This window comes from Cyanistes caeruleus, chromosome 1 (genome assembly GCF_971803275.1).
Source record: "Cyanistes caeruleus chromosome 1, bCyaCae1.hap1.1, whole genome shotgun sequence".
Taxonomy (NCBI): Eukaryota; Metazoa; Chordata; class Aves; order Passeriformes; family Paridae; genus Cyanistes; species Cyanistes caeruleus.
The window spans coordinates 69,913,155-69,924,294 of record NC_141701.1 but is presented as its reverse complement, the minus strand read 5'-3'; the positions used below and the strand labels follow the sequence as shown (position 1 = coordinate 69,924,294).

At 42.8% G+C, this 11,140-nt stretch overlaps 1 protein-coding gene across 2 annotated transcripts in view; it reads left to right on the top strand.

Annotated features, from left to right (window-relative positions):
• Positions 1-1,983: 1,983 nt before the first annotated feature.
• VWC2 (von Willebrand factor C domain containing 2) overlaps positions 1,984-11,140 on the top strand; it is a 57,872-nt gene continuing 48,715 nt past the window's right edge. The window contains exons 1-3 of one of the 2 annotated variants that reach the window (XM_086899198.1): positions 1,984-2,069; positions 3,009-3,784; positions 10,412-10,541. In XM_086899198.1, the coding sequence (XP_086755324.1) occupies positions 3,077-3,784; positions 10,412-10,541 (838 nt within the window). In that variant the 5' untranslated portion in view covers positions 1,984-2,069; positions 3,009-3,076. Of the gene's footprint in view, positions 2,234-3,008; positions 3,785-10,411; positions 10,542-11,140 lie in introns of both variants that reach the window. The other variant, XM_086899130.1, reaches the window with a different exon arrangement.

The window sequence follows — 11,140 nt, the reverse complement described above, 5'->3', positions numbered from 1 at the left end:
TCACCTGAGAACATATGAAAATGTCAGAACCATAAATTGGCTTCTCTCTGTTTTTTATCATAGACACAGCATTACCTTCCCAAGGCCCTTATTTTCTTCTGCCTTGCTCTAGCCACAAACAGCTGCTGCTGAACAGCAGTACTCAAAGGCTTTTGAACTCAAAGGTAAACCTGTCATTCAAGTTGTTCTTCTACAATTAGCAATGGGGTGAACTGGTTGGTCACCCCCAGTCAGGGTTTAAACTATATAAGGCATAAAATGTTTTCAGTTTAGACATGGCAAAGATTAAATTCTTTACTCAGAGGTAATGCGATGGTAAGGAAAGTACTTATTAGTACTTAGTTAGTTATTAGTATTCAGATAAGGAGAAAAGTCTATATTAACTCCTTAGAAATTTGTCTAGCAATATGGAATTTCATTTTATTAGTGCGACCTATGGAAAAACGTGACTTCTTCATATCCTTCAAAACTTAAGTCTTGTATTTTAAAGTTTCAGAGAATTCAAGCATTATTTAACTGGTGAATATCTGACTGGAAGATACGAGGAGGTTTCAAGAGAAATATTTTTGAAAATTAGACAGGAGTTAATACTTTTTAACAGCAACAATCCAGCAGCCAAGAGTTTAGTACCCGCATCCTCCTGTGGAGAAATATAAGTATCTGTGTTCTCACAACAGGCACTCGGGAAGGTACTTAACAATGAAACATTAGTATCCAGCAGATTTTCATTGCTCTCTTGAGTACTGATACTGCACTGCTACCATTTCAAATAGAAAAAAACACAACAAAACAAAACAAAAAACCAGAAAAATTATACCTGGACTAAAAATTTCAGATACAGTGCCAAATACATTGGGAAATCCAGCCCTAGCCATGAGTAGGGCACAGCAGATGTAAAAGTGTTACTGCAGCAGAGGGTTAGTGCAGCTGGGACTGTTTTGGAAAGTCTGTAAAGCAAAATTCAGAAAAGATTATACTGGTAAGTCATCTAATGCAGCTTAAAAATAAATAACTACATAAATAAATAACCTTTTGTGGACCAAGCCCTTGCTTAGATCATGAGAAAAAGTACCTCTAGCTTTTCTAGTGTGTTTCTGTCTCAAGTCTTTCAGCAGACATTTCATAGCAGACCATTTTGTCCTTTTTTCCTTTTTGTATCAAAAAATTATAAAGGAGAAAAATGCAACTATATTTAACTTCAGAACTGTCCATCAGCCACGAAACAGCACCAGTAAGTATTTCAACTAGTAAACCACGTACCACTTCGCTGCTAGAGCAGGCTGGCTGGGGAGCGCTAGCGCATGTGATGCTAGGATGAGGGCAGCCACAGACGGCACAGGCCGCCCGTCCCGAATAAACATTGCTCAGCCGCCCGTGTCCGCGCCGGGGCGAGTCCGCCGTCAGGTCCGCAGGTGCGCGGGGCGGTGCCCCCGGGGCGTCCCGCACCGCGGGGAGAGCGCCCATCGCCGGACCGGGCCGCAGCGCGCAGCTCGCAGCTCGCGTCCCGAACCGACGCCCCTGCCACCGCCAAAAGTTTCAGCCGCCGGCATGCGGGGCCGACCCCCAAACGCGCCCGCCTTGCCCCACTTTCCCTCCCGACAGCCGCTCGCCGTCCCCTGAGCGCGGCCGCGGCGGGGCCCTGCGGCAGGAGCGGGCTGTCTCCGCCCCGCACACCCTCCGGCGGCGGCAGGGGCGGGCAGGGCCGCTGCGCTGCCGCCCCCCGGCGGGCACCGAGTCCCCTCCCCGCGCCGCGCCCTGCGCCTGTCCCGCACCCGCGGCGCGGAGAGAGGCAGGGAGCGCTCCATCCCGCCCCGCCGCCCCCGGGGACGGGGGCGCCCGGCCGCCATGTGAGCGCTGCGGGGCCCGTGGCCGAGCCCTTCCCCGGGGCGGCGGGGCCGCACCAGCTGTGGCCGCACAGCCGCGCTGCGGGCTCGGCAGGTCTGCGGAGGCGAGCGGGCAGCAACAAGCCGCCGCTGGCCACCTGCCCGCGGCCCCGCCATGGGAGCCGGGCGCGGGGCGAGGCTCGCCGCCCCGAGCCGCCGCCGGAGCTGAGCGCGGCGCCAGCGCAGGTACGGAGGGACGGAGTCACGAACGCGTCGCGCCGGGCCACGGGGGAGTCGGCCGGGCTGGGAAAGGGGCTGGACCGGCTCCCTCCCGGCTCCACTGGATGTACCGCTGAGATGGGGTCGTGCCGGGAGGCTGCAGCGGCATTGTTTGTCGTGGCCGGAGTAGTGTACGTATTTTGGCTTGGGGTTTTTTTTTTTTTTTTTTTGGTTTTTTTTTTTTTTTTTTCCCGATTTGGTGTGCAATGTTTCAGGGGGATGAGGCGGGAGAGCTGCCGAACTCCTGGAGGATGTGGGTTAAATGAGCCTCGGCTGCGGAAACTCGGAGCGGCTCTACCTTGTCTTTCGAACACGGGCGAGGAAGAGGTGGTGGTGTGTGCTGGTTTGGGTAGTTCGGAAGGGAGGTAGTTTTACTGTGCTTGGTTTTAGTTGTCTGCAATAGAAACGTGCTCGCTGGCAGGTATTTAAACAAAACCCAAACCAACGTACTTCAGACTGAATAAGGGGTTAATGAAAATCATCGTGTATACAGACAACGAATAGCACTCAAATGGGTAATTTTTATTCCGGACCCTGCTGGATTTTGGGGCACTCCTTTTAATTCATCGGGCGTCCGTCTTCTTCACATGTTGTCATTTGAAAGTTAAAAATAACTCCCAAGCGCTCTGAGTTTTGCCTGCACCTGCCTTGGCAAACGCTGACTTCCCGGAGTTCTCCGTGGTGGTCTCTCGGAGCCGAAGACGCCCGGTCGGTGTCCAGAGCCCTGCTATTTATAAGACTTGGGAGAGCGGGGGAGGAGGGATGCAGCAGCAGGCTGTTTGCCTCTTGCATAAACTAGCGAGGCAGGTTGCATATTGTTTGAGATGTTGCATCGGTGGGGGCGAGGCGGGGTGCGGGGGGCGAAGAAGTGCAGAACTGAAGTATTCCTAATACTTCTTTTCCTAGGGACTGTGGATCGATGAAGCGCTTCCCTCCGATGTGAATGCAGTGTCCCCTGTGGGATGCAGTAGGTGATGCCCAGCTGTACTGCAATGGCAATTGGAGCTCTCTCTAGTTCTCTTCTCGTAACCTGCTGCCTCATGGTTGCCCTCTGTAGCTCCACCGTACCCGTACAAAAACTGGCCAAGGCTCAAGACAAACAGGAGATAAAGACGAGCCAGGAAAAGAGGGATCACACAAGGGACAGCCAGACAGGTCCAGGAAAAATGAATGAGATCGGCAGGAGCGGGAGGGAGGAGGGTAGCAGGGACTGGAAGAGCAAAGGGAACAGGAACTACTCGAACAAGGAGTCTTGGACTAAGCTAAAGCAGGCTTGGAACAGCCAGGGGACAAGCAGTAAATCTGGGAGCATTCAAGTGCAAGAACAAAGGGATGCTGCTCCTGAGGAACGTCAGGTGGCTGAAGATTCATCTCTCCCAGCATCTGTTGCGAGTGTCACTCCCGAGCCTCCGGAGGAGTACGCCTATCCGGACTACCGTGGCAAAGGCTGCGTGGACGAGAGTGGCTTCGTCTATGCTATCGGGGAGAAGTTTGCGCCGGGCCCCTCTGCCTGCCCCTGCCTCTGCACTGAAGAGGGCCCGCTATGTATCCAGCCCGAGTGCCCCAGGCTCCACCCTCGCTGCATCCATGTGGACACCACGCAGTGCTGCCCGCAATGCAAGGAGAGGAAGAATTACTGCGAATTCCGAGGGAAAACCTACCAGACCCTAGAGGAGTTCATGGTAAGGAATTAAACCAAAAGTCATTTTGTGGGTTGTTCTCTTGTTTAAAGTGGTATTGTGATCTTTGACTGCTTTCTGAGAGTGTGTTCTGGGTCTCCCCCTCCTCTTTTAATTTTTTTGTGTTAATATTACTTCTGTAATATTCTGCAGCCCTGTAAAATATTCCCCTTAAACATGACCTTTCTTGCTGTATGGTACTTTTTTTTAAGTGAGACTGCTGATCTTTATTAATTCCTTTGATATTTACAGTAAAAAATGCTACTTGGAAGGATGCTACTCAGTGGTGTTATGGATTTTGTGAAAATTTTCTGCAATACATTTGTTTCCCTATTTAACTAATAACTGTTAAACTTCTGCCTTGCAGGGATCAAGCAGGGTTTTGTGGGCTGATTTTTATTCCTAGTAATCCGTTTGTGATAATCCCTTCTTTTTTAACAGTTGTATCTTTTTCCTTTTTAACTATTTAAGAAGTGCTGCCAAGGATGCGTAATGTTTGCTTTCTGTGAATGACTATAGGCGTTCTTTTTAATAATAGCATGGTTTGCAGTCTAGATTGCAGTGATACCTAAAGAAAGGACTTGAAAAGCTTTGTGTTCAGGGAAATCCTTTTAAGACTAGGCTCTTTTTAGCATTGTTGTGCAAGGTCGTTATCATTGAAAATACAAGATGTTACAGTGCACTCAAAAGTTTTGGAGTTGGGGCCAGTTTTCTGGTTGCATACCTTGTTTTTTTTCTGTTTTGCATTTTGTTGTGGTTGAGACCTGTGAGCAGGCTCTAAGAATGGCTTGTGAATTCTCTTGTGAATGACTTAGATACAGGGTTGTTCTAAAACCCATTTCTGAATACACCAGAGAGTTTAATGCTGAATATATTGAGGGGAGTATGAAATATAATTAAAGGTTCTGGAAGCTGAGCCCCTCAGGATGGAGAAAAAGAAAATATATTTTTGAAGGCTGAAAGTAAGTTGTCACCTTTGCTCTCTGGTATTTGCATGTTCCCAAAAACTTTCATAATGTCTTTCCATGTCCTTCAGTTTAAGAGAAAATAAATAATACAGCAGAACTTCTTTCTCCATAATAAGTAAGAGCTTTGTCACTTGCTTTTCTTAGGCAGTAGGGTGCAGAGCCCTGGGGAATTGCAAGGTATGGCAGAAAACATTGTATCATCCTCCCTTTTTCCATGTCACCCCCAAGGGTTGCATTCAGCTTCAGGGTGGCAGTTTTCTGCTTAAGAGAGAGCAGCTACCTTAGCAGCAGCTAGTTGGTGTGACCTTTTCAGAGATGACTTTTGAGAGACTTTCTTTCCCAGCAAACTTAATTCTTAAGGGTTGGCCAAAACATGAAGCTTCTTCATACCTTTTCCATAGGTCAGCATTTTAAAGGCTTCTCCCTGTTTTTCATTCACACTCTTCTACAGAGTTCCATTTCTTAGCCTTTTTCTGTAGTGGTGTTGTATTAATGGCTGTAAAGCAAGCCTAAAATACTGTTAAATATGTAGTGAGTGTAGAACCCTTATATTCCCTGGTACATTTGAATATGGCTGACAGCCTTGGTAAAAATGGAGTGTTGAACAGTGACATTTACAGAAATGTTCAGAAAAGATTTGGGGTTTCAGCTTTAACTCCATTCATCTTTTAGCCCTTGTCTTCATATCTTTCTCTAATGAAACACTGGTTCTCTTATTGCTTTGTTTTACCCAGCTTTGGACACACAAGTGAGAAGGGGTGTCTGCTCAGGACAAGCAAGGAAAGTTGATACAATTAGGCAGTGGAACTGCAGCCTGATTATTTTCCTGTGTGAGAACCTTGTTTTTCAGTTGAGCTTCAGTGTTGGTTCCAATATTGTGAGCACAAGCTGTAAATGCAGCTGTTTGCCTAGGCCACTGCAATCAGTGGAGTTGTCTGGCAACACAAGATGCAGATGTAGTCAGGTTCTCGCAGTGGAAACAATTGCAAAATGAAAGCAACTGCACAGTTTCAAAGGTAATTTTGTGAATTTAAAGTTGCTGGTCTTAAAGGGGTTACTAATGTGCTATCTCTTGATTAAGGTCAGGGAAACAGTTATAAATGGATAGTGATGTGATTTTTCTCTGTATCTGTGCCTACTATTTTCAGACATCACTGAAGGAAGAAAAAGGTGACCTCCTAATATTTAAGTGACATTTTTCCCACAAACATTTATGTAAAGATATGAAATTATACATAAATGTTTGTGGGTCTGCTTATATACAATTCCTGTATGGCTTGGCATGGCAAAGAATTGCCTTGACTGGAGCCAGAAGCTGAGTGTGCTGGGGAATTTGATGTGTTTCTTTGATTTGCAGTCTGTCCTTCAGGCTTTGCTTGTGTCTGCATGTATTTTTTGTGTTTTCCAAAAGGACATGGATGTCAGCACAAAACACAACTTGAGTGTAGGGAAAGGGTGAGGTCTCATAAAGCTGTTTCCATCAGCGCCGCTCTGGTCACCCGTGGGTATTGTAAGGCAAAATAGCAGTGTGATCACAGCATCCATATTAGTGGAACTGGTACCAAAATCTTTATTTGGTGAAATGCAATGGGTGTTAAAGTTCTGCACCAAAGCTGGAGGTTTCTAAAGCACATAGTCAAAATCATCCAAGTAAAATTTGGAAATGAAAGCTGATGTATAAAGTCTTACAAAACCAGGAATTATCTTCAGAAGTGCAATGTTTTGGAAAATACCTATAATTTTGAAAGCTGTTGTTTTGTGTATTTTAGAATGTCCTTGCTACCACAAATGGTATTTTTTTGTGGGTGAGTTACTTGGAAATCTGGAAGTCAACAAACCCAAGTGAGTTTTGAAAGATCCGTGGTGTTTTGTTGGCACAGAGTAGTAAAAACATGGCTGGTATGTTTATTATTGTCAGTGTAACCCCATTCATGCTCACCTGAGTTGTGTCAGTGGCAATAAAATATTGGTAAAAATTCCAGCAAAAAAGAAAATAAATTTGGCATTATGACAGATTTTTTATTTTTTTTTACATCAATGTTCTCAAGGCTTAAGGAACCAGATGCAGATTGTATATCTGTTATTAATCCAACTTTTTTGTTGATTTTGTTTTGATGTCATTTTGGTTTGTAATAAAAATTGGACATGTGGTAGAGGAAGGCTCAAATTACTTTGGACTACAAATGATTTGTCGCTTCTTAATTATGACAATTTACATTAAGCTGCTGGATGGACCTACTACCCTTACCAAGCTATAGCTTTCTTCACACCCCACTAGCGGAAAACTTAGCAGCTTACACAGTAGTGCATTTGCTCTTTTACAGTGCCTGCGACTTCTATACCTTCGCTCATAAACTTCCCTTTAAACAATTCTAAAGAACTAGTTTGTTTTCTTACCATCTGTAGTCTGTTTTCTACAGATTTTATGGCTGCCTGGTGAATACACAAGACTTCTGTTGCCTCTTGTTGTCTTCCTGCAGTTTTTTCATAGACACAACTGCTGCTTCTGTAGAGTTAACAGCTTCATCTATAGACCATGGAGACGTGGTATCATTAATCATCAGAGAGAGACTGATAGAAGGTATTATTTCCAGTCCAGCCTTGTTATGTCAGAAGTACTGAGCGTGTGTGCTGCTGGGCTGATTGCTCCCTACAGGAGCAAGTGGGATGCTCCTTGCATTAACTGCCACTAGGAACTCTGCTGCAGGGAATGTGCTTGCATTGCATGAGTAGAGGGGGGAAATGAAGGACCAAATGTGTCTTTTCATTATGATTTATTAGCTGCTGTTACGTAAAGGCTCTGTCTTATTGTCTCTCCCTCTAGTGATAATTATGTCTCCAAGTATTGAGCTGCCATTAAGCTGCAAAAAGTGGGGTTTTTCTACAGTTCTTGCTGTATCCTGATGATCACTAAAAAACAATGTGCAATTGTTTAGTCCAAAGATGTACAGATAATGGCTGACAGTGATACCATTTTAGCAGCCACTATGGTTTACTTGCATGCCTAAAAAGAGCTTTGTAGAATTAAGCTCATGGAAACCTTCCTTACTGCTGCTGCCATTACTCAGGTTGGTGGGTTGTCCAGATGACAATACTTACCAAGAGTGCACTATAAATATTCCTCTGAAATCCCATGATGTATTACACTAGAAGTGTCTCCAATACTGCAGTATCACATTAACAGTGTACTCTGTTCATGAAAGATATAGTCTTCAGGTATATGTGCTGTATAGGACAGAAATGTGTATCCTGAATCATCATTATTAGATAAGAATTAGATTAGTTTTGTTTTTCAATCATTGATTGAAAATCAATGTAAATGATTTATTTTTCTGAGAATTTCAGGATTTGTCAAATTTGGAAATCTAGTAAACCTATGTAATTATAATATGATTATAATTTTACAGAGGAGAGATTTTAGGAATAGCATCTATGTGCTGCCTTGTTTCCTGATTATCATCAGATACTCTAGTTTTTACACAACTTCCAATATCGAATGACACAGCTGCTAAGCAGTGTCCTGGATTAAGGAATGTCTGTTATGGTAGCTACTGATCTCATTCAACTCTGATGGTTGCAAATTTGCATCTTTTCCAAGTCATGGCAAAAAGTGTTACATTTGATTGAAAGCTGTAGGTTTATCTTGTTGATCCTGATCCTTAGAACTGAGTGCTGGTCTATTCTTTCAAGTAGGATTATATATTGTATAATATTTCTATATTAAAATTATTATTAAAATTCAGTCCTCCTTAAAAATCAAGTTTTTATAATTTAGTAAGTATTGTTTCTACTTGTAACTGTAGAAGAAAGGATTGACTTAATACTTAGGAGCTCAGGTTTGTTGACACTCAAAACTTCATGTGTGTTTCAAGTGATTACTTGAAATACCTGAGCCTTTCAACTCTGAGTACTGGATCAGAAACCTCCTCATCTGCAAACACTCCAGCTCTAGAAGTTTAAAAACAATCACAGGACAAAGTCTGTAATAATGATCTTCTGCACTGGGCTGTCAGTCTCCATATGGGATTTCATAAACATCTGCTGTAGTGTTATCCTTGGTAGAGTGTAAAGCAAAGAGAAAACACAAAGTGAGTAGCTAGCAAATGAAACCTGAAATAAATAATAGCAACAAAAGCAGAAAGCAACACAGCAGGAGACCCTATTTAGGCTTTCTAAGCAGAGGGGAGGTCAAGAAAGGTATGTGAGTGCATAAGCAAATAAAAGCCTTGGCAGGTGGGAAGGGATGTAGCAAAGCATGAATGAGCATTTAGTCGGGGATGAAGCTTTGCAAGCATCAGCATGTTTGAACTTTGGAAGTGAGAAGGATGTGAGAGGCAAGCAGAGAACAGATTTGAGGAAAAAATGTGGTGGGCTGCCTAAAAAATAGGGACAAGAAGCAGATGATGTGCAGCTTAGACATCTGGATGGATGATTCTTCATTGCAAAGAATTCTTTTCTTTTTTAGATTTTATATTTTTTCTGCTCTTATTGGAGAATTGTAGTGGGGGATTGTCTGCATCAGATGGAATCCGGAATGAAAAAGGATCCATAAAAAGAACAACCTCCTTCTTATGTAGATCAGTAATCTGCACAGATTATAGAGGATCACTAATAATAACGTTCAGCTTCATTTTCATCCTGTATTCTGAGTGTGGATACCCATGTGGTTTTTTGTAGTGCAGCAATGAGATTTACAATATAGCATTTATTACTCTTCACGTCCTTGCTTCCCTCTATCTTTTGTGGTATGAGGATGTCAGCAATGCAAGTGTGATGTGCCTGGCCAGGAATGCTGAAGAGGACAGCTGGAATTGTACATGTGGCAAATACAGACATTTCAAAGTCCATTTTTTCCTAAAGAGAGTCTTGCTACTCTTTTATTGAGAATTAATTTCTTTGAAGGAGGTCTTTCAAGTCTCATCTCATCGTATTCCTATTCTGTAAGAGTTCCTCAAACCCAGTAACATTTCACTAGGTATAAAAGAATTCCTGTATTTTCCTTCACCCCTTTCTTTGAATTTCAACTTCTTTCAGAAAGTTACAAGTATTAGAAGAATTGCCCGAATACAATTAACCTATGGGAAATACCTGAATTCAAAAGGATATTTTCTTTTTCCTGACTTCTCTTTGAAAAATATAATTTTCAATAAAATGTAACTTCCTGCTACCAAAATACTCTCAAGTCTGAAAAAGATTATAGTAAGGATTTCCATTAAAAGAAGTTTCAAACTTCATTTAGCAAAACTTTTCTTTTAAAATACAGTTTTTTCATCTAAATTATTTTTTGAACCTCTAATTGAACCAAACTAGATTATGAACTTAATTTTCAGGAAATTCATTAGAAATTCAGTAAGGTAATTTTTGTTTTATTTGTATTAAAAGTCTTCACTGTTCTTGTTTTCAACACCCCTCTGACTTTCCCATGCAGTATGTAGGTTCAAAGAAGAACCTGTTTTGTTTTGGTTTTCTTTTCTCACTATGGTTCTATAATTTTGCAGGCGCCCAGTCTTGCTGTCTGCATTATTTAGGCAATAAACCATTTGTTTTAGAGTGGGGAGGAAAAAGATGTGAAGGAAAGAACATCACAGATGAGAAGGTGTGCACTGCACACTCCAGGAGTGCGTTAAGTGAAGGAGTTAAAGTGAGTGGGTTTGTATTTCAGGTTTCTCCATGTGAGAGGTGTCGCTGTGAAGCCAATGGCGAAGTGCTGTGCACGGTCTCAGCCTGTCCCCAGACCGAGTGTGTGGATCCGGTGTATGAGCCTGACCAGTGCTGTCCCATCTGCAAAAATGGTGAGTGGTAGCTACAAAACTAGGAGGAGACAGACCTCTGAGAGATCCATGTTACTCTGTTCTGCTTTTTAAAAATAATTCAGGTATTTTTCTTTTTTGTCAAATGGAGACGGAGAATAGTTGTGTGTGGATGGTGTAGTCCTGTTGTGAGGAATCAGATCTCCCTTGACTGGGGTGGACTCAATTATGATCTATGGAGATTTTTTGTTACCCAAGAGACAGTTAGGATGTTAATACCAGCTTTTCATGTATGTCTTGGATATATCATTTTTATGAACTCCTTGTGGCTGTGTTTTATATAGGCACACAAAATGGAACTCAGACTCTTGATATTATCCGCCTTTCAACATGAGCAGGAAAAGCTGCTTTTGTTCTCTGTTCATATTTGTATCCCTTTCAGATTTCTTCTCCCTTTTTTCAGTTTGGAGTTTTTTTTTTTGTTTTTTGGTGTTTTTCCTTAAGGCAAATCAAATGTACCTTATTGAGCTCATCTAATTTTCATAACTAAATGAATTAAACTCCCAAGTTTAATTGAATATTTTTTGTAACTGAATTAGACATAAAGTCTCTCTAGTCCCAGCAAGGGCTTGCATTAGATC